Source organism: Lissotriton vulgaris, chromosome 10 (genome assembly GCF_964263255.1).
Source record: "Lissotriton vulgaris chromosome 10, aLisVul1.2, whole genome shotgun sequence".
In the NCBI taxonomy this organism is placed as follows: domain Eukaryota; kingdom Metazoa; phylum Chordata; class Amphibia; order Caudata; family Salamandridae; genus Lissotriton; species Lissotriton vulgaris.
This window is the reverse complement of record NC_141698.1, coordinates 853068058-853091769: the sequence shown is the minus strand read 5'-3', so window position 1 is coordinate 853091769 and position 23712 is coordinate 853068058. Positions and strand designations below refer to the sequence as shown.

At 45.6% G+C, this 23712-nt stretch overlaps 1 protein-coding gene across 1 annotated transcript in view; it reads right to left on the bottom strand.

The window, feature by feature from the left end:
• The window catches only part of GTPBP10 (GTP binding protein 10), a 153951-nt gene that overhangs the window by 16819 nt on the left and 113420 nt on the right, over positions 1-23712 (bottom strand). Inside the window, exons 7-8 of the mRNA XM_086941792.1 lie at positions 14380-14487; positions 9181-9258 (exon numbers count right to left, since the gene is read on the bottom strand). Of these exons, the coding sequence (XP_086797918.1) occupies positions 9181-9258; positions 14380-14487 (186 nt within the window). The remainder of the gene's footprint in view (positions 1-9180; positions 9259-14379; positions 14488-23712) is intronic.

The following is a 23712-nucleotide window of genomic DNA, read 5'->3' as shown; positions in this document are numbered from 1 at the left end:
CTCCTTCTGCGCCGCTTCAGGGAGTGAGAACGACTCCTCGACGCTGACCTCTTTCTCCTCGACTCCGAACGACGTTTTTCCGGTGTCGGACGTCGCCTCCGCGACTCATGTGTCGAACGTCGCCTCCGCGACGTCGAACTCTCCTTCCTCGACGCCGAACGCCGCCTCCGGGACGTCGACCGATCCATTCTTGACGATGAGCGTCGACTCCTCCTCGACGCCGTCCTCTTCCTCGAGGTCTTCGACGCCGAGGATCCCCTCGACGGCGACCGTCTTCTCGACGGCGACCGGCGGTATCGCCTCGACGACAAGCGCTGACACCTGTGGCTTCTCCTTCGACGCCGGTAGCTCGACGTTGACGACGAAGACGCCGTAGACAGTGCTTTCAACGGAGGTCTAACCAGACTCCTCGACGTCGAATCCTCACGCCGTCTCGACCCGGAGCGCCGGGGAGATGGGGAACACACCGTCGTCATCCCTCTCGACGTCATCGTCGATGCAATCGACGCCGACGGAGACCGGGACAGTTTGCTGGTTTTCCTGCCTCTGGGGAGCCCCCAGAGGCCTCAGCAGAGGCAGAGGGAACCTTCCCAGCCTGCCCAGACCCACCTGCAGCCTGCAGTCGTCTCTCTTCCAGGCCTTGAAGCCTAATCTTCAGCCTTTCCCTCAGGGTTCTTGCACAGAGGTTCTGGCAGATGTCACAGTCTTCAGGGACATGTGCTTCAGGGAGACAAATAATGCAGATGTCGTGTGGATCAGTCTTGGCCTTCTTCCTTCCACATGCTGGGCATTTGTCGAAAAGAGCAGGCATTTTAGAGCCCTAAAAAGCCTGACAAACACACAGGAGAGAAGGGAAACACCAAGAATATAAACTGCAAACACTTTTATCAAAAAGTGAACTTAAATCCAATATAAACCCTTGAAAAAAGGGAGAGCTCAGTGCCAGGGTCCTGTTAGCAGGAGCCGGAAAAAAAGAACTGAAAGTAAAAGGGACCTGCTGTGCATTCTGGGATACTGGGAGAAAGTTCTGGAAAGTTCTCTTAAAGGCACAGTATCCTATTTAAGCCACATAATGGGAGCCTATGGGGCTTGTCTGTCCATGCCTTCCTCTCTATCATTCCAGAGTCTTTTACTGGTAGAGACAAGTTTCTCTATGGAAGAAACTGGGCAGGCTGTGTTGTGTGTGGTTTTGTCTGGTGGAATTTCTAGTTGAAGTACTGGACAGTGTAGCCTGTGGATATAGGCTGCATTATTTGTCTCTAAATTCTCTCTTAAGTGTCTTTGCAGTTTCTGCATGATTTGACAATTTAAGAGATTATTTTTGATTGCCGGGGTCCACGCACATGGGCGGGACTATTCACTAGATTATGGCTATACACAGAGATCCCCTACTACAGAAACAGGCCTCCCCGTCCCCCTCCTTGTTGTTTGGAACTGTTTCATCTTGCCTGTTGTATGGCACTAGACCATGCATGAGGAGAGAATTGCTTTGTCATGTTCATGCTGCAGTATTTCTAAAAAAGATAAAGTTAAAAGAAAAACTAGACATTGGGGCTGGAATAATATAGACATACCTAAGATCAATAAGAGCTTACATGCCAACAGAATTAAGGATTTAACAACAAGGGGTTCATCACCACCCCCTTTTCTGAATCGTTTTTGGCCACTATAGGTGTGGCAGGGTATACTCAGACATGAGTCCCTTGCTCACTGCACCATCAGGATTCAAGCAAGCCGGGCCGACGACGGCTGAAATGCCAGAAACCGGTCCCCGGTAGCTTGTCTCCTTTCTGGTGAAGAATTGGCTTGGTAGTTTAGTCTGCCCTGTTCCCATGATGCACTGGGCCAGGGACAGACTGATTTGCATATAGCCAGGTTCTGAGCTGGGATGGTGCAGTGAGCTAAATAACGGTGATAGATCAAGCCCTGATCTTTGTACTGGGTAAGAGTGGTCTGCTTAATTCAGACACTCTGTTCATCACCACCCCTTTTTCTGAAACAAAATTAAGGAAGCATAATGGAAAAAATACACCTTTGCACCCAAAGAAACCTTTAATTTAAGCGCATACATTTCAAATGCAGATGTTACACCTTGTAATTTATATAGGATTGATCCTGAGAAAAACCTAAAAGGTTGCATACAGAGCAGAGCTCCTACCAAGGATAGGATAGGATAGGATAGTTGGGAAATGTTGAGTAGTGTGCTGTTTGACTACAAAGCTTAACATCCATCGACTGTAAATTGCATTCCCTTGAATTGAACATTTACTGGATTCAAATGCTTAGTAGTAGCAGGGAACAAATCAGCGGTAGCAGAGATTTATTTTCCAATTAGAATGCCGATATCTGAACATTTTAAATATCATGAGTGACATTAACATACTAACTGTCCAGACTTACATTTAATGCTGGCATAAAGTGAGTTGGAGAATATACCCATGCATGAATTGAATATTAAAGTATCCAGTTGAAATACGGAGGAAAGTGGACTATCTTCAATGATAGGCTACTAATGTAAACGTTATCAACTATGTTAAAAATCTGTTTAAATGGACAATGAGTGTCGGTCCTTAGATGGGCTTGCCATATTAGTATCCACCAAATTTGCTAAATCAAATTTGCTTAACTACTTGCTGCATTTTGGCCAGTCTGGAGGATCAGTCCTTTGACATGAATACTTTGTTATTTGTATCTTTCTTTGTTCAGGAATGTGGAGACACAGAGTAGCAAGTCCTGCTGGGATTAACTTTCTGACACGTTAATTGTGGATGGGAATTTTATTCTGTATTTTAAAATACTCGTTAGATGATTAATGGGGGTATATGCAGAGCGTATGCTGCGTTCCATGCAGTAATTTAAACCACAAGACCACCAGTAAGAATGCTCAACTGATGGGTATAGAGTTGGCACAAGCCAACTAAACCTCTTTAACACAGACACTAATGTTGATTATCTAGCAATATCGATCTTCCTTCTAGCTGTCTGTGTGCATTCTTAGCCATTAGATTGGTATTTAATAGTTGCTAACTTTTATTCATTTCATAATTTGTAGGTACTCACTCAAGGAGGGAACAATCATTTGAGGCTTAAAGTGGACTATGTACTTCTTCAGACTTCTTTGACTGAATATGTTGTACATATGTCTACCCAGTACCCATTATAACCAAGAGTGTTAATTGATCTTGAGTGTAGCTGGAACAATTTTTTTCAGCATGCAATAATTGGTCAACTTGTAATAATTCCTAGTTCGACTACTATTGTTTTACAATGTGTTCGATATCGGGTTCATCTCCTTCCAATGAGCAGAATATATTCCAGGAGAGATTTCTGGGCTTTAAAATGGTCTCCTCTAAGCCTCACACTTATAGAAAAGGCTGTCATATTGGATTATTAAAGGAGTATAAACTTATTCAACAGAAGCATTGGACCATTAATAGGGGAAAACAGCTCTCTCATCTCGATAACCCCACGCGATCCAACTTTACGGACTTGCTCGAATGTCTACAGAACACTGGCCTCACCCAACACATACAAGGTCCTACACACATCATAGGACATACCCTGGAACCCACCTTCTCCTCCAGCAACAATGTTAAAGTCAGTCAAATCAATCCACTCACGTGGACGGACCACTTCATCGTACACTTCCCCATATTAGGGCCACCAACCATTCCGACAGAATCGTACGACATGCCCAATCTGCTGTCGCAAGAAAGTTACAAAAACGGAACAGATCAACACCTCCCCCAAGTAAACTAACCAGACCTCATCAACAAAACAAACAATTCCAGCAACTGGATCACCACCTGTGCCAATTATATTGGTGTCCATGAAAAACACCAAGCCCAAAATATACAACAAACAAGTTAGCTGGTAGGAAGCTGACCTCAGAGAATCCAAGAAAGTTTACAAACAAATCGAAATGATATGGAGAACAACCTGAGTAACCACCATAAAAAACACATCTACAAGGATGTCATTAGACACTATTACCATCAACAATAAGGCCTGACCCTGAGAATTGAATCTAGCTCTAATAACGGCAAGGAATGTTTTGTCATCTTCAAAGTATTCACCAACTCAACAGCTGCATCCAACACCATCACCCCTTCACAAGAACTTTGTGACAAAGTCTCCCGCTTCTTCCACGAAAAAAATCACCAAGATCTACAGCAACTTCAAACCCCAGCCACACCCAATCAACCTTCGCAGCTTGCTAACCTTATCAACCAAAGACTACCAATTGACAGCATGGAACCCTTTATCCATTAAGGACACTGCAGCAGTAATGTAGACAGTTCACTCAGGGGCCCCCACAGACTCCTGCCCCCACCATATATACATACTGAGAAGAGCCATAATCAGCGCTGCATCAACACCTCCCTCAAGACAGTCACCTCCCATCCCAGATAGCTGGTAGCACGCTGAAGTCACCGCCCTGATCAAAAACCCTCAGCCAACCCAGAAGTACACAGCAACTACCGACCCATCTTGCTGTTCCACTTCCTAGCCAAAGTCATTGAGAAGACCACCAACAGACAACTCTGTGACCACCTAAAATGCGTGTTTGCAGAGTGGTGGTGAAACCAAAATTCTCAAAACCACTGACACACGAATAACAGTACTTACATACCCACTCACTGCTTCATAGGTCTACACACCCATCCACTCACTCACCCCTACAGCCACTCTCTCACTAATACAGCCACTGATATATCTACTCATACAGCCACTCACACAGTCACTCTTAGAGCTACTCACACACCTACAAAGTCACCTATAGAGTCAATCACACATTCATTTACTCACCTATACATTTATATATACACACACACATTTATTCATAAAGGTACTATAACATACTGACTTACCTATACAGTCACTGAAACAATAAAGCAAAAGGAGGTGAGCCAGGTAAGGAAGTCCAGTTTGTCTTGTTATTTCAAATCCTTTATTTGCACTTTTTTTCCATTTAATATCAATCCTTTTTAACACATAGTGCTCAGCCAAAACGTTTCATTTCAAACAGTGGGAACTTCATCAGGGCTTAAATAATAATGTCAGTAAGTTTAATCTCCACAGATGAATCAATATCCTTTTTTCAGATCAGTGTGCGGATACATTAGGGATTTCCCAAGGAATCACCATGCCTGTTTCCGAATAACGTGATTAAGTGTCCTGTTCCTTCCTTCAACGTTTCAAATGGAAGCTATCAAGAACCAGTAGTCGGCTTCTGTGGTTCTTGTTCAGAGCTAGAGTGTGTATTTTTTTATGATTTGTTTTAGAACTTGCAGCTGGTGACAAAGCTGAAGTGGTCTTTAGGCCAGACCAACTAATGGCAACCCAGTGAATCTTACTAGTTATTGTTAAATCTCATTACTGGTTGTGACATCAAAAGTCGGTTTGCCCTTCAAATGATTACCCAAAGATTCATGGACCATGTTTGCTGCAGCTTTGTCGATTTCCAGGCAGGTGTTGATAAGATTGACCTAATAACCCATAGCTGAATCTAGGTGTCTGAAAACACTGTCAGGTCCAGTGGCCTTATTATATGCTTTCTGTACTGCTAACTGGACTCAATTAAAGTTTCACCCATCTGAACCTGTATTTAAATATTTAAAAAGATTGAAGTTAGGAAAGGGCTGTGTATGGATTGCGTGATGACACCAGCCCAATAGTTAGACTTTTTTTGGAAGACCTTCCCCAATATTTATTGTCAACCCGACATAACTCTTGTTTGCAGTTTGTACATGATCTAGTAATTATGTGGGCGTGCTGTGGCAAATTATCACCCTTAAAAATGATTGTAAATCCAACAGGCTCACAGTAAACACTGAGAAAAAGTGTTGGTGCTTGGTGGTAACATATTACTGGGGGCTTTTTTGTTTGGAGATAATAAACTGGATAAAGTCTATTCCGATGTTTATCTTGGAATGTGCTTTTCCAGTTTCCTTTCATGGTCATTTGCCAGATTCCAATCAGAGGGCAAGCAGGAGCTACTGAGGCTCCATTGCGTGGGTTGAGGTTGTTCACCTCCGATGTCTCTAGTTCCATCCTACTATGGCTTTGCAAACTAGGCCAAGTACAATCCTGTGAGCACTGGAATCTCAGTGGTTCTGATGGCAGACCTGTCACAGGCTTCTCAGGGAGTTAGTGAGGGGGTACTCGAGAGCAAGGCTCAACCATCACACCACAAAAGCACAATAACTGATTGTCCTACCCAGTGCTTTATTCTCTAGAAAATAAAAATGTACTTTGATGCACACTATTTATTTGAAAGGTTTATATAGCGCAAACAAGATCTTTGCAGATATCAGAGCGCTTTACAAAGCCGGGAATACCAACAAGAGAGTGAATTTAAACATAATAAGTGGGAAGGGTAGGTGCGTGAGGGAGCAAATTAGTACAGCAAATCAATAACATAAATATTACAGTTAAGTGTGTGCATAGATAGTCAGTAGCGTCAATAATACAGGTGAAATACATAGTCATAGAGTTCGAACATAATAATACAGATCGGTGTAGAGTCTTTCCAGATCCATGCTAATAGGTCAAGTGTATTTGGCCATAAAAATAGCTTTTACTTCTTTCTTAAAAAGTGTGATGGAGGAGATGAGCCTGGTTTCAGGAGGGAGTGAGTTCCAGATCCTAGGTTGCATTGTTGCATTGCTCAAGCATGTTTTCAAGGTAGCTCATCGGGAGCGCACTATTCACAATCAACATTCAGAAGATGCCGTCAAGGCAGTACTCACGATTTAAGATTCAAGCATGACAAACGCGAAGTGCGATCAGCTAATTCATCTGTATTTCACTTTTTCAATTTTACATGAGGAGCGCATATACGATTGATTGAGGCAACATAAACTGTGATATAAATAAAATCATTCAGTTAAATTCCATCACTCTGTGGCTACTGAGGGATGCAACAAACAATTTTAAGTGTCAAACTCTTAGTAACTGAGATTGGAAATTTGCCAAGGGCCTGAAGATGTCATAGAAGCAAATGGTAGTCAGATTATAATTGAGCATTTAAGGGAAAGAATATTTTTCGCTCATTTATATTTTTCCCAATTATTAAGCTATTTATAAAGAGGTATGTACAGTAGAGCGGTGTCCATGTCAATCTCGGTTTTGCATTGCAAAACTTATGGACCATTGCAGTCAATGTATTTTCAGAAATTGCACACAGTGTTCCACAGTTTAAAAAAAACACATAAACGAGCAAAGGACAGAGGATGAATGTGAACACAAGTTGATGTTCAATCCTCATCTTCAGAGTCGCTGCCTCTCCTCGTGGGAGCAGAGCATCGGATCGCAGTCATGAGTTGGTCCTGAATCTGCTTCCTTGGGTTCTCCTCCAGGTCTGTCTTGATCGCACCGGACTCTGCAAGTTTCCACTCAAGTTCATCGTATGTCAAATTCATGCCGCCAAACACGAGGGGGCCGATAAACTCTGCCCGGATGAACAGAATTCTACACACATTATATGTGCACGGGTCAATTTAGTATTCTGGGTGAAAGAGCTGGTGTGCATACATAAGCTATTTCCCCCCCTCCCCGGTTCCCCTCTTTCTCTGTCCTAGGTGGGTCTCTCCTGGGTTAAGGCATGATTAGGGCCCTGATGCATAACGCCTTCTCTTTTGTAAAATGTGCTCAGTCTCTCACAGTTAAGTACTTCGTTCTTACAGAGTTCAGTTCCTCAGTTCTTACCATCCTTGGTGGATCAGTACACCCGGGGTTTGTCTCAGTGCGACTGTTCTTACAGCTTCTGGGAGAGAAAGTGTGTAAAATAGCAGCAGCAGCTCCATCTGGGTCTCCTCACTGAATGTAGGTGCCCACCCAGCAGATATGTACTCTACTATGGTGAACATCTCTGTAGGTGGCAGTCTCAAAGGCACAGAACTCGGTCCCCACAGAACACCACATCACACTGAACATGTGGGCGGGAGCTGGAAAAACAAGTGGAGTAGTAGGGTACCTCTTTAATATAGTAACAGCACAGCAGACAGGAGATGTGTATCCACTGTCTGCACTTTCAGAACCAGTTTGAGGTGGCTCTCTTTTTCAGTGGCCTCTGCATAGTTGCTCTCCAGGAGTTGCCATTAAGTAGAGTGATGCATCTCTCAACGGGGTAGTCTCCATCCCGGAGTGCCCACATCAGAGGCAAAACCGTCTACATCTTGCTGTCATCAGCAAAACCGAAAGAGTGATCAGAGAACGACAAAAGTCTGATTCTCACCTTAGGATCCCAATTCATGTTGCACAAAAGAGTCTGCAGTTCGACACTTCACCCCATCATACACCAAATGCCAGTATTTCAGAGAGACTAATAAGCATCCCGTAGCTCTGCAAAAGGCCCAACTGAATTTCTAAGAGAGCTTTGTCTCCTCTTCCCTCACTTCAGGGTCTAGGTCTGCTACCTCAATCTTTAGGAAATTCAGCATTACAGTTGCATTGTCTGGGAAAGCAACCTAGCCTCCATCTTGTGCAAATGTGAGGGGTATCCAAAATGGATCCCACAGTCCTTCATTAATCTGGGTTCACTCACACTGATATGCCACACACACAACATACACTTGGGATTGTGTACTAGAAGTTGAAAGCACATATTAGCAGAACTGTATCCAAGTGAGCTAGCAGGCCTCCACTCCTATGTCAGATAAAAAGAGCACAACTATGGATTCACAGAACATGGTAAACTGCCATGACAACTCTATGTGCTAAACCCATGACAGGGTCAGTAGGCCCACTGTATTGACCTCAGCTCTTATTAAGGGACAGGCCTAGAACTGTTCGCACATACAAGATTGCTGTGAAGCCAGGGACCAAATGGAAAGAAAACTGGATACCAGTTAGGTACTCAAAGTAGGGAACATGACTGTACATTATGCACACATTTTTGCAATATTCAATAAAGTTGATGAGAATTTTTCATCCATTTTTTCTTTGTAATCAGTGTTTACTGCTGTTTACTCGGTTTGATGTGTACTGCAATAAGACAGAATGTCTGAATAAACGCAATCTTTACTAAATTGAAACCTGAATGTGCTGGAAGGTGGTGTACACAATCCTAAATCATTGAAGGTAATGACGGAAAATGAATGCATGTTTTACTTAATAAATGAACATAAGTAAACAAGTATGAAATACAGGATGACAATGTTTAAAAAGACAACCCACCTTTGTAAGAAGCTGTATAGTCTCAAATGCGGTTCTAAAGGGAGTTTTAGTAGAAAGCTGAAATCCAAAGACATCAACCTAACAACACAGCAAGAATAAGGGATAAATACAAATATGCCAGCATACATATTAATTACATATCACAAAGTTTTGATAGGAGCATTAGAAAATACAACTCTCAGAAATGAATACTCTGAATACATTACTAAACATAAAAAAGCAGAATCGTTTAGTTAAATAAGAAAATGGAAGTAGACATTTTACAATCCTCTCAGATTATATAAATCCTTCCAGATTCCTAAAAACAGTACATTTACTGCCTGGCATTCTGATGTTGTACTAGAATAGACGTAGGGGAGAAAGGGAAAGGGCTGCAGTCCAACTGGTATAATTCCACAACTACTCACTGTGTTAACTACAGTGACGTTATTCCCTTAAAGTAGCCCTCACTTCACACTATGTGAGACAATTTCCTTCCTTCTGGTACACAGGAGTGATTCAGCAGTTAGAGCTTTGTAATGTGAGTGTTGTACTTGCCCCTTTTTCTCAAAAAGTTTTGCTTTTCACCCCCCTGTTTGAGGACGTCACCCCCATGGTAGACAGTTGTATAGGCCATGTGTGTTGTGAGATGCCCTAAGAAATGTACTGCAGTGGTGTGTGAATGTGTTAACCCCTCATTGTAAGAATGTACCCTGGTAACATGCTGCATTTAAAACTGATTCAATGGCTGTGTGTGGTGCCACCTTAAAGGCAGTAGGTTAGCAGTCTAGATGTTCGGTTCCCAGCCATCCCAGCTTTTGGAGGAAAAGCCTGCACTCATGGTGCTCTACTCCTCCCCCTGAGCCAGTTAGAACCAGTTCCCCAGGGGCTTCTAGAAGCTTCTGGCACATTCTGCTAAATGGGGTGTGGGGCGTATAAATAAGCGGGCTGTGCCACCATGTGCTCAGACAGGGCAGGGACCTGAACGTGAGAGGACCTGCTGCCAGGGAGAACCGCCACTTGGGCCTGTGTGCTGGACCCTGCACCCAACTAAAACCCCTCTGCTGTCCACAGGGCTAGTGGAAGCCCCACTGCAGGAGTACAGGCGGCTGTACAGGAGGAGTGCCACGCTACAGTGGCGGATGGTTAAAGCCTACCGTCTTGTCTTGATGGGTACCCACTGACTGCTGACCTTGCCCAGTAGAGCCTGCTGCTCTGCTACCTGGCCCCTGAAGAAGGAGCGCCATCCTAGGTCCCTGAGGCTGGTGGAACCTTGCGCCACGCGAGCGCTACACCATAAAGCGCCTAGAGAAGAAGAGCGATTACCTGACTGCCAAGGCGCACCTTTGACTCCAGCTAGAAGGAGGTGAGGAGCTCTATAATCAGTGGGCTGTCTCCAGCTTGCCTGCTGACTAGCGCTGGGAGAGTGCAGCGCTGTATTTCCAGCCCCAGAGGTAAGGAGCTGATGTCTGCAGTGCATTATGTTAATCTGGTCCAAGAAGAAGCGTGGACCCAACAGCGCTGTGTGGCCAGGACAGACTGTGTTATTTAAAAGCGCAGCGGGTGCCCACCCTGCATTGGTGTGTTTGTTTGAACCAGCGGGAGCCTACCCCGTAGATTTTGCACTAATTTGGAGGGAGCCTACTCCTCATTGTGGGACCGAGTGACTTCCCGCGATGACCGCCGCCGCCCGGTACCTGTGCCGTAGCGCTGTGTTCTGGGAAGCGCTAGTTTGCAATCACCGCTGCGACCTGGGCACCTGCACCGCTGTGGAGGGAGCACTGAGCCTGCCTGATCACCGCCGCGGCCCGGCACCCCATCGGCGAGGTGACCGCTGTTGCCTGCATTCCCGCTGCGGTCCCCAGAGCCAGGAGAGGGCCGCCGCGGCATCGAGGAGGCCCGGGCCGAGAGAAGCTGAGAAGGGCGGTGTCACGTGGTTGGGGTGCCGGCCACATCATCGGCCGCGCCCCGCCCGCCGCGCACAGATTGGATCTTGCCGCCGCGCCCACTGGAGGGCGCACCCTGATTGGCGGCTGGCGCCGCACCCCCACCAGAAACTGCGCCCTGATTGGCTCCTGGGCCGGCGAGAGACCCGGAGCCGTCCAGACAGAGGAGGACGGGAGCCTACCCCGCCTCCGCTTGCGGAAAAGTACCGCGAGTGATCTGCGGGGCTCCCTGGTGGAAGGGAGAGCCCCGCGTGAAGACTGCAAAGTCCCGGGCCCCACGGAGCGTGACCCGGGTGAAGAGGAGTACCGCCGCCAAAGCCGGAAAGAGCCCTGCAAGCGCCGTGCCTGCTGGGAGGGAGAAAGGGGGCGCGGGTCTCACTGAGGCACAGCCTCGGTGCCTGGGACCGTCGAAGGAGCTTCCCCGAAGAGGAGAACAAAGTCCAGGAGCCCGGTGAGTGGGTTCAGCTGTGTGGGCGAACTGCCTGAGGCCTTTGAGGAGCTGGGGGTGGAGAGGGCAACAGGGCATACGGTCGGTGCTCGCCCCCTCCCCCCCCCTTTCACCTGTGTGATTTCCCAGCTGCCCCGACTGGCAGTGGGCAGCTGCAACGTTCACCAACAATTATTGAAGCCCCAGTGCCCGTGCCCCCCCACCCCCCACGGACAGGGCCATAGTGCCCCAGGGGCTTCACAGCGACGCCGATGTGACGGGTCGCTGCATCGGTTGAGGCATTTTTGAGCCTCGGACGAGATGAAAGGACTACAACGTCCCCGGGTTGTTTTGAGGGCTCCTACGTGGCTGCGCTGCCTGGAGTTTACACCACACCCCGCTGGACAGTGGGCAGTGGCAATGGTTGTGGTGAGAGACTATTTCTGCCCCATGCCCAAAGGACTCTGCCTGTGGTGTCCTGATGTTATGCTCACATGTTAGGCTTCATGACCGCGCTAGTGCCTCGACATTAACGCCCCATGTTCATGTTATAGTGGTAACTGCTGATGAGGGGGGGGCATATGCTAATATGCTTATGCCTGTACCTTTCTAGGCCTAGTTGGATGCTTTCTGTTGAGGGTATATTTATGGATGTGCCCAGGTTTGTGTCTAATGTTAATTATGACTTATGCTAATGCTCCTGAGGCTAGTGCATGTACACCAATCCATTCTACGCCCATCTACACATACTAGAAAGGGCGAAAGTTTGGTAGGTCACTGGAAATGGACTGGGAGCTTGCCAATCAAAGTTTAATAACTGGCTATCACCCTTTTATATGGCAACCTTTTGTTTCCATTGCATGGAATACTTCACAATAGCCAAATGCCTATTTAACATAACACAGAGGCAGCCTTTAAGTTAATCAAGTAATAGTGTTTGCAAAATGCATTCAGAGTAACCTATGTGGATTTCCTTTAGATGACATCAATATGTACATGTACTAATTGGTTAGAGGAGCTGCCAGGGCCAGCTTTAAGCGCTGTTGGCGCCCGGTGCGACAATCATTCTCGTGCCCATCCCATGGCCTTTTCCTCGGATTCCCTCATGACCTCCAGGCTAAAGTGCCCCTCACCTCTCCACAGATGCTCTCTCTCATACATTTAATTTAGTTTAAAGCACTTTTAAAGGCTGACTTTACTAATAATGTAAATCTACCTAACAAACCCTTTTCAGAAACATTAGGAATAGATCATGAAAGAACAGGGGGAAATAACATAACACCCTAACCTATTTTATGCAGTTTGTATGTAGCTCTTTGATTACAGTTCGTAATAGTCTCTGTTCTATATCAGGGTTGTATCTTATGAACTGCGGTAACAAAAGGATATCTGTGACAAAACCAGTAATCCCCTAAGCTATCCATATACAATACAGATCTGCACGGGAAGAGTACTTTGCAGCAGGCATATTCAAACTCTGTGCTACTTTATGGCAAGTGAAAACTGCCACTAGACAAAACTCTGATCTCTCTCTCTCTGTAGAAGGAACATTAGTCACAAGAGTTATGTTAACATTTTTAATGCTGCCTGAAAGCTGGACGCACAAGGAACTCTGTCACAGGTGTTTTAAAATCAAAGTTATTGCTAAACACAGTGGCTCGCCCCTCCACAGGTCAGCAACCCAATGCAGCTGCCCCAGTCGCATCCCCTAAAGTCGGACCTAGGAGCTGCATGGTACAAAAGTCTGAAAAAGCCTTATTTACTGGGGAGGAAAGGATCAAGGAGAGCAATTTTTTTTTTTTTGCTGGTCGAGCCTAGGCAGCACGCTGTCTGCAAGACTTGCTGTAATTGCTATAGGAGTGTAATGCTGCATGCTGCTTACCATTGGTTCACTCGTAGGTCGCTCTTCTTCACTGCCTCCTAACTTGTTCAGGCAGCCGATACCTCACTACCGTTAAAGGCTCAGGAGCACCGGTCAAGTACAGTGTCTCTACGCTTCAAATGAAGCGTTGCAATGTTCCTTTCCTCCCGAATATCTAAAGCAATGTCATTTACAACAGCAATAGCTATAACTTTCACAAATGTGCACCTGGAGCTGGATTAAGAGATCACTCAACAGATTTCATTTTTGCCCTGTAGGTAGTGTAGAAACCACGGCCAAAGCCAGAATTGAAAATCTGTCAAATTTAGTGCTAATTACCAGGATGGGAAAGGCATTTTTTTGTACCACAGTTACAGCATCAAGCACTGCAACAGACACTTTGGAAGACAAACAATTCAGCCGAAAATCTGTCAATGACAGTCATGTTGGTGTCCATTCTGCCAGCAAATATGCACACTCGACATGGCAGCCACGGTGGAGGTACGTAAAATGCCACAGCTAATTCCCAACATTTTAAGGACAATGCAAGTATCTTTTCTAGGAGGTCTGCAACCATTACTCTAAGAGTGCTCCATAAAGTAGAAGAAAGAAAAGTGACATTCCGTTTTTGTTGCTTTGAACAACTGCTTTAATTATGCTTTATGACTTGATCTGCCTTTCACCTCTGCTGCTGGCTCAGGCAGCAGGGACTGTGACATCAGAACTCAACTTTAATAAGTTATTATATTTGAGTTCTGACGTTATTTCTTGATAATAGCCGACTGTGCGCATTAAAAGTAGCTGATTATAAAGAAATTGGAGATGCATTTTTATATACAGATTGCTGAATTCCATGCATAATATCATCCTTAAAGGAATAAAAACTTCAGTTTTAACTTTCCACAAAAGGATGCTACAAAACCTTTAATTAAGCATAGTTATGGAAAAGAGGCGGCACATAATATCAATTTATCATGCTGTCTTACCACAAAAAGAAGTTGCTTTGTTCTTTCTATATGCTTGAGGAATTTATGCCCCATTCCTTTGTTAATATGCGCACCTTCGATCAAACCTGGGAGATCGGCTACCGTTACCTAACAAAAGATAGACGAACAAGCATGACAATGATTTTCAACTAATTTCAGTCAGTTTGGAGATAACTCTTCTAAGATAATAATTACAAAATATGAGTTATGGGACAATACATTGTTAACAACACTTTTAAACATAGACTGCATGACATACATTTTAGACATGTTAAACTATGAATAAAACTATCAAAAGTGTCAGCTATTCTTAATCCAATTCCAGACATGCTGCGACCACACCAGTATGAGAGGAGACCAGAACACTTTTCACAGCACAAGGGCGGCTATTCATGTGCTTGGGCGCTTTCTCCACACTTCTTATTAAGGAGACAAATGGAGAGTTGGACGAAGGACCATCAGAACAAAAGAGTCTTGAAACTAGGAGTGCAAGAGTTGAAAATTTGCAAACATTCGTGACAAGAATTTTGCTGTAGAGGTAAGCACAAGTTGTATACAGATTCTATGTCAGGATCGGAGGCTCTGATTATGCTTCTCATTTCTTTACTACTTAAACCCAGCAGCCAATGAGAGAAAAAGTTTTCCTAACACTACATTACCCATAAGCACCAATATGTCACATGACAAACCATTGAGTGTAGCCCTATATAAGCTCCAGCAAAGGTCAGCTTAGCCACCACTACAGAAGCCACATCAACGTTGAGCAATCAGCCGCATTCATGATATCTGGAAGGGTGACCCCCATGGTGAAACATTTTGAGGCCATAGCCCCCTGAGCGAAATGGGCTCCAAACTTAAACACATCAATGCCTGCTTTGCCCATGAGCCTACGCATCCATCTCAACATGATGGCTGGGGTCACAGGGTGGAAAGGCTTTTGCAGCGCAATCGACAACCGACCCTTCATGTCTGAACTAAATTTGGCAGTACTGAGCTCGTATGCCTTTAGGCATTGCACCACACACAGTTTAGGATTATTTGGGAAAGCTGGATATGATACTGAAGCAGTATCACATTTAGTTCTTTTCGTAATGGCAAAGGTAACCCCTTCTGGGGGAAAACCTATGTCCAGCTAAATCCAAAGCGCAGACATCCGACACTCGTTTACATGAAATCAGACACAGCAACATGGTCAATTTGGCAGATAGCGGTTTCCTCGATAAGTACCTATTGCAGAGCCATGACTCCAAAAATCCTAAAACAATGGACACGTCCCATAAGATCGAATACTTAGGGCAAGGGGGCCTGACCATACAGATGCCTCTAAGCAATTTGCACACCAAAGGCTGTTCTTCTACCGGTTTACCCTCCACAAATCATGGCCTGCTGATAGGGCTGAGCGGAAATTGTTTCCAGTCCTGTAAGCCATTTCAGACGAAGCGATGGAAGATAAAAAGTTGATTTCCTGTTCACTGCACCAGCCACACCATTCTTTCCAAGCTGATGAGTATAGCTTGTGGGTATTAGCTGACCAGGCCTCACTGATAAATCTGTTAGCATACTTTGAAAGGCCAGGGACATTCAATCTGTCCCAGAAACCCGTCAAACTACCAGAGAAAGTTCCTCTATTATCGGATGTGGAGATCCCTGAGGGTCCAGCAACTAGTTCCACCGATGTGGAAAAAGGATTGGGGATGCTCACGACATTTCCAGCAGTACTGGGAACCATGCCCACACCCTCCAAAGTGGAGTGATCAATATCAACTCTGCCCGTTGCCGACGGGACTGCACCAACACTCTGGGAATCATCATAAATGGGGGAAACGCATAACACAGAGTCGTTGGCCAGATCTGGAGAAAAAGCATCCGTGGCAATCGTCTCCGGATCCGGACGCCAGCTGAAGAAGGCTGAGATTTGCCTGTTGAGCCGTGAAGCAAACAGGTCCAGATGACAGGGACTCCAAAGTCGGTTTATTGTCCAGTAAATACGAGGGTGTAGTCTCTAGTCGCTGAAATCTTGTACGTTTCAGGATTGCCAATCTGCCGCAGTATTGTTGCAACCTGGAAGGCATTCCTCAACTACAGAAATTCGGTGTTTTAGGCAGAAATGCCAAAATTCTTTGGCAATCTAAGCTAGCACCAGGAACCTCGCCCCTCCCAGCTTGTTCACATATCGCACCGCTGACACGTTGTCCATGCGGAGCAAGATACAACAGTCTGTCTTCCGTGAGGAAAGGCTGCGCAAAAGAGCCCACTAGGAGCTCCAGACAGTTGATATATAAGGAAAATGCTACTTACCAGTATGCATCTGTTCTTGGCATGTATTTACATTTACATTTACATTTACATGTAGAGCTGCAGAGTTGTACACTTAGCATTAGATCGCCACCTGGTGTTGGACTCAAATGATTGCAGGTTGTGGTCTTCTTGGAGAAGTCTTTGTAGTCACGATATAGGGGACTCCTCCCTTGGACAATACTGCGCATGGGCATCGGCTCCATCCTTAGATTGTTTTTCGCCATGATGGGAAATTATGGAGTTAGTAAAGATACAGTAAGAAAAAAAGTATGTTCATGCGTGTGCATCTAAATAAGATGAGAACTGGAATGGATACAGGTCCGGAGAGGCAGGAGGGCGTGTACGACTGCAGCTCTACATGCCAAGAACAGATGCATACTGGTAAGTAGCATTTTCCGTTCGAGGCATATAGGCTGCAGATCGTACACTTAGCATCGATTGTACAACAGTGTCTCCCCTAGCGGTGGTCGCCTGTATCCATTGCAGTAGTCTGAAATAATGTTCTAAGGACAGCCTAGCCTGCTGCTTGGCTTGCACATCAACACAATAGTGTTTAGTGAAGGTGTGTGGTGTTGCATGTGTCCTCTAATGGTATATTTCCTAAGAAAGCCATAGAGGCTCCTAGCTTGCGAGTGGAGTGTGCTCTAGGAGGAACTGTTAGTGTGCATTTAGCTTTCTGATAGCATATCTGTATGCACTTAACAATCCATCTGGCAATCCCACCCTTAGAGATAGGGTTGCCTTTGTGTGGAGGAGAGAAAGATACAAACAATAGTTTTGTCTTTCTAAAGGATTTGGTTCTATCTATGTAGTATAGCAGAGCTCTTTTAACATCTAACGTGTGTAAGGCCCTTTCTGCTACGGAGTCTGGGTTTTGGAAAAACACAGGTAACTCTACAGATTGGTTTAAATGAAAAGGTGTGATAACCTTTGGAAGAAATTTTGGATTCGATCTGAGAACCACTTTATTAGTATGTATTTGAAAAAATGGTTCTTGTATAGTGAACAATTGTATTTCACTTACTCTTCTGAGAGAGGTGATGGCAACCAGGAGAGCAGTTTTCCATGTGAGAAATTGCTGTTCACATTTATGCAGAGGCTCAAAAGGGGGCCCCAAGAGTCTCGTAAGGACCAAATTTAAGTTCCATACTGGAGAAGGTGGCAGCCTGGGAGGGATTATTTTTTTTAATCCTTCCATAAATGCTTTGATTGCAGGTACCCTAAAAAGAGACAAGTGTTGTCTGTTTTGTAAATAGGCTGCAATTCCTGCAAGATGTAGGCGTATGGAAGAGTATGCCAAATTAGACCTTTGTAGATGTAACAGGTAACTAATGATATTTTGGATGGAAGCATCGAGTGGATCAATCTGATTATGTTTGCAATATATTGCAAATCTTTTCCATTTGGCGGCATAACACGCTCTAATAGTGGGTTTTCTCGCCTCTTTAATGATATTCATGCAGTCTGGTGGTAGGTTAAGATAACCAAACTCTAAGACTTCAGGAGCCAGATCGCCAAATTCAGTTGGTTCGGGTCTGGGTGTCTGATTTGTCCATGGTTCTGTGTTAACATCGAGGGTGTGAGCTGTAACTTTTGATGTGGAACCAGAAAGAGATCTAGTAGCATGATGAATCACGGCTGGCGTGCCCATGTGGGAGCTACTAGAATGAGCTTGAGAGACTGTTGTTTGAGCTTGCGCACCACTAGTGGAATGAGGGGGAGAGGCGGAAAAGCGTACGCAAATCTGCCTGACCAGTTCATCCATATTGCATTGCCCTCTGACCTTGGGTGTGGGAACCTGGCGGCGAAGGTTGGGCATTTTGCATTTTCGTGGGTGGCAAACAGTTCTATGTGTGAGTGCCCCCACTGTTGGAAGAATGGTTGACAAACTAGTGGATGTAGTTCCCATTCGTGAATCTGTTGTGACTGCCGACTTAACAGATCCGCTATCTGATTGTGAATTCCTGGAAGGTGTTCCGCTAACAGATATATGTTTTGAGAAACGGCCCATCTCCAAATGTTCTGTGCGAGCTGGGACAGTTGCAGAGAGTGTGTCCCCCCCTGTTTTTGTATATAGTACATTGCTGTCATATTGTCCGTCCGGATTAAGACAGCTTTGTTCTGTACTTGAAGTTGAAAGGTTTTGAGTGCTAAGAATATTGCTAGCAACTCTAGATGGTTGATATGCAACAGCTTTTGTTGGTTGTTCCATCGACCTTGAGTCGTGTGGTGTAAGAGATGGGCTCCCCATCCTGTGAGGGATGCGTCTGTTGTGAGCACTATTTGTGGAACAGGCTCGAGGAACGGCCGTCCTCTTGTCAAGTTTTTGGTGTTCCACCATTGCAGAGAGCGATGCGTACGGCTGTCTACCAACACCAGGTCTGTGAGCTGACCTTGAGCCTGATTCCACTGTCGTGCTAGACACTCTTGTAATGGACGCATTTGCAGTCTTGCATGTGCACTATGAAGATGCAAGATGCCATCATGCCTATTAATCTCATGAACACTCTTGCTTGGAGAGACTGTTGGTGTTGAAAAGTTGAGACTGAGGCTTGAATGCTTTGTATCCTGGCTGGACTAGGATACGCTAGAGCTGTAGATGTGTTTATGGTAGCTCCTAGATACTGATGCACGTGCGAAGGCTCTAGGTGCGACTTTGTGTAGTTGATTGTAAACCCTAAGTCGTGCAACAGTTGAATTGTCAGCTGAGTGTGTTGTACACATTGGTGGAATGATTTGGCTTTTATGAGCCAATCGTCCAGGTAAGGGAAGACGTGTATTTGTTGTCTTCTGAGATGTGCTGCTACTACTGCTAAGCACTTTGTGAACACTCGTGGAGCTGTTGTAACACCAAATGGAAGGACTTTGAACTGATAGTGGTGTCCTTGTATTACAAACCGTAGGTACTTCCTGTGAGCAGGATGTATTGGGATGTGAAACTAGGCGTCCTTTAAGTCTAGCGTTGAAAGGAAATCGCCTTGTTGCAACAGTGGGAGCACTTGTTGCAGAGTGATCATATGAAAATTATCTGATTGTATCTAATGGTTGAGGGGCCTGAGGTCGAGAATTGGTCTCAGTGTCCCGTCCTTTTTGGGAATTAGAAAATACAGCGAGTAAACCCCCGTCCCCTGTTCCTCTAATGCATAGTTCTTCAAACTGTGGGGCGCCCCCCCCCCGGGGGGGGCAAGACACCTTCTCAGGGGGGGGGGGGGCGCACTCCACCCTCAAATCCTTTGTTTCACACTGTCCCGATTGATGGGGCACGATGTGCCCCTACTTTGGCAATTTGAAAGAAAACCAAGAGCAGTTTGCTTTCAGTTTCACAGCACAGAAGTCTTGTGCCTCCCCCTGCAGCTGAAACATTTCAGCTCTCGGAATTAACTATCTCGGATGGATAGTTCTTAACACAAAGGAGGCAAGCTTGCTCTTTAAATTATGTTAGTATGAGCATGCCATACACTCACGGTTTTATTGCAAAATTACAAAAGTGCCTGTTCAAAATTGCCATTTTTTGTGCTTGTTTAATACATCATGTTCCCTGAAGGTTGGTTAGGCAACTCACTTCATAGGAATTCTTTTTTTGTACTGTTAATAATAACTTTTTCCTCTGAGCAATTTGCTTTAAGCTGTGGGTAAACAGCATTCAGTGGGCAGATGCTCAAACAGCTTAGAATTTATAATGGGGTGGGGGTGCAAAACTTTTCACTTTCTTATATTAACATGGGGTTTACATAGAAAAAATTTGCCGTGCAGAACTCCGAAACCTCCAAATTAAAAGTCCATCACATTTTAATGGTGAACCATTTTTTTCAACCAATCAGTGTTCATTAAGTTCTTGGTTTAGTGAATTTTCACTCCGCTCTTTTGGAGATGTAAGCAAAAATGTAATTCTACACAGCATGTCCCCGGACTATGTTTATATCTGATATGGTTCACCATCACTGGAAAAACAAGTATAATGGATGTCTCCTCCATGATCCACAGCATATTGCGAGTGACAAGGAGTAGGCACCCCACTGTTTGCAATTTACACCTGGTTGCAGTGACAGCTGGTAGTTCTGTTTCTTTTTGGTTCGCAAAATCCAGTGGACTCACTGGACCCGGGCCCCTGGCAACTCTCCAAGGACCCTGTTTGTAATTGTGATCTGGGCACTGGGTCCACTTACTCCTCCACAGTTCACAGCGCATGATAGAGAACAATTTTAAGACAGATATTTCTGTGTAATAGGCTGAAAACAAATGACAAGAAAGCTGTGAAAACAGAGACAAAGGGATAAAGCAAAGATGAAAAACCACCCGCAAGAATGAAACATAGGCAGGGAAATCAGGGTGGAGGAGAAGGTGTGTGTTGGTTTGTTCAAGACCCGGCAGTCCTGGTATACAGCTGCCCTGGCAAGAGCCAGCGCTGGCAGAAGTGACAGAATAAAAGCTTTGGCCCCTGAACTTTTTAAAAAATGAATTAAGCACTGCCTTTGGCATCCACCATAAACCCTTTCAGCCTCTAACAATCTTTTCTACTCTCTTCCTAGACCCACTCCCTTGAGGCTCACGCATCAGTTGTGGCTGGTGCAGGTAAGCGCAATGGGGCGGTGGAGTGGTGCGGGGGAGCAGAATAGGTTACATTTATTTATTTAATTTGACCTATTCTGTCGACTTTCCCGCCCTGCCGCCGCCTCGCTGCGCTTACTTGCGCCGGCTGCCGCGGCATTTACATGCACTGTAATGCTGCCAGTTCACTGTGCAGCTGGACCCAGATACATTTGATCACCACAAAGTCTGTCAGACAACATTGCTACGAAATAAAATAGGCAACATCATTCAGTTTTTATTAGTTCTATTTTTTTTAAACATAAACCTGACATGGGTCCTAGACCCCCACTCAGGGCACAGGTCCTAAAAAAAAAGTGGGGGGACTAATAATAATACGCAATGCGCATTGGTGTCACAGGAAGGGATGTCGCCACCTCAATTGCTTCGGTAACGATCAACAATTTGAGAAGGTGCAAAAACAAGTCTGGGACTGAGTGGCTCACTTCCATTCAAAATGTTTATGAAGAGGTTGGTAGGTATTTGCCTGACTTGAGGGTACTTACTTACGTGACAGGGATGATCCAGAGAACACTGTCCCATTATGACTCAACTACATCAGTAAAACCCTTTATTTTATCCTGGAAATTTTTTATTTGAACTGTATAATAAGCCTCTGTCATTTTAACACACCCACTCACAAACCTGCAGTTTACTAAACACTCTTACTGTGTTTAACATTATTTGCCAGATATGGCCTGGGATATCCGAATGGCGGTCGATTATGAGGTGAAACAGATTCCAGAAATTTGTTAGGTGGTGGGGGGCCAGTCATTTAAATAAATTCAGCTTTGGGGGCTCAAACTAAAACAGTTTAAAGACCTCTGCTCTAATGGGACTAGCTGAATAGCATCTTTTTGTAGATGTGCTAGGACTTCCTGTTGAAGAAGAGTCAGGTGGTCTGTAGACATAGGACGCTGCCTGGGTGGTATGTTTGGGGGGGTTGCTGTAAGTTTTAGGCAGTAGCCAGGTTGGATAATCTGTCTCACCAACCTGTCCGTTGTGATGGAGTTCCAGACAGGCAGGAACTGAGTTAATCAGGTGGTGGCAGCTCCTGGGCTCATTGGGGGCTCTCACGTTGGATTACAGTTCTGCTGACTTTGTGTTTTAAATACTAGCAGTGATCAATACTGTTTAGTGTTTTAATTTGCTTGCACTTTTTAATTATTTGTAAATTGTCAGCCTTTGCTGCCTTGCTTTGTTCAAACGTGTTTGGCATTTCTACCTACCGTTTACTTCTGTTTCGGCATCCTTTGCCCCGGTCCCGCGCGGCTCCCAGTGCCGATCGCGTGGAGGGCAGCTCTATCAGCGCGGCTTCCGTGCCGGACAGCTGTAGAGTGGGCGCCATATTGGAACCAGCCGGAAGGGCGCGCACACCGCAGGCAGCGGTCTAGCGGCCCGGGGCTGTCCTCTATAAAGCGGCATACAGCGTGGGGTTCTTGGTGGGCTTTCAGGTGGTGGCAGCTCCTGGGCTCATTGGGGGCTCTCACGTTGGATTACAGTTCTGCTGACTTAGTGTTTTAAATACTAGCAGTGATCAATACTGTTTAGTGTTGTAATTTGCTTGCACTTTTTAATTATTTTTAAATTGTCAGCCTTTGCTGCCTTGCTTTGTTCAAACGTGTTTGGCATTTCTACCTACCGTTTACTTCTGTTTCGGCATCCTTTGCCCTGGTCCCGCGCGGCTCCCAGTGCCGATCGCGTGCGGTCTAGCGGCCCGAGGCTGTCCTCTATAAAGCGGCATACAGCGTGGGGTTCTTGGTGGGCTTTCAGGTGGTGGCAGCTCCTGGGCTCATTAGGGGCTCTCACGTTGGATTACAGTTCTGCTGACTTTGTGTTTTAAATACTAGCAGTGATCAATACTGTTTAGTGTTGTAATTTGCTTGCACTTTTTAATTATTTTTAAATTGTCAGCCTTTGCTGCCTTGCTTTGTTCAAACGTGTTTGGCATTTCTACCTACCGTTTACTTCCATTTCGGCATCCTTTGCCCTGGTCCCGCGCGGCTCCCAGTGCCGATCGCGTGGAGGGCAGCTCTATCAGCGCGGCTTCCGTGCCGGACAGCTGTAGAGTGGGCGCCATATTGGAACCAGCCGGAAGGGCGCGCACACCGCAGGCAGCGGTCTAGCGGCCCGAGGCTGTCCTCTATAAAACGCCCATGTGTTACCGGAAGCGCAGCGGACGAGCGCAGCGGGCACGCCTTTTGCGCGCCGAAGGTGCGCCTAAGGTAAGCCCGTCTGCGCCTGTCCGCGGCCAGACGGGGCTAGGGGCACGGCACTATGCCAACATTGTTTTTTATTCGCCTGACCAGCTGTGTGCCTATCAAGGTCCCTGGAGTTTGGATTCTGCCACAAGGGAGCATATTAGTCACCTGAATATCGCTCGCACTCCTCCCTTGCCTACCCTTCCATCCAACTTACCCTCCCTTGTACCCGGTCCCCTTCCTGCTG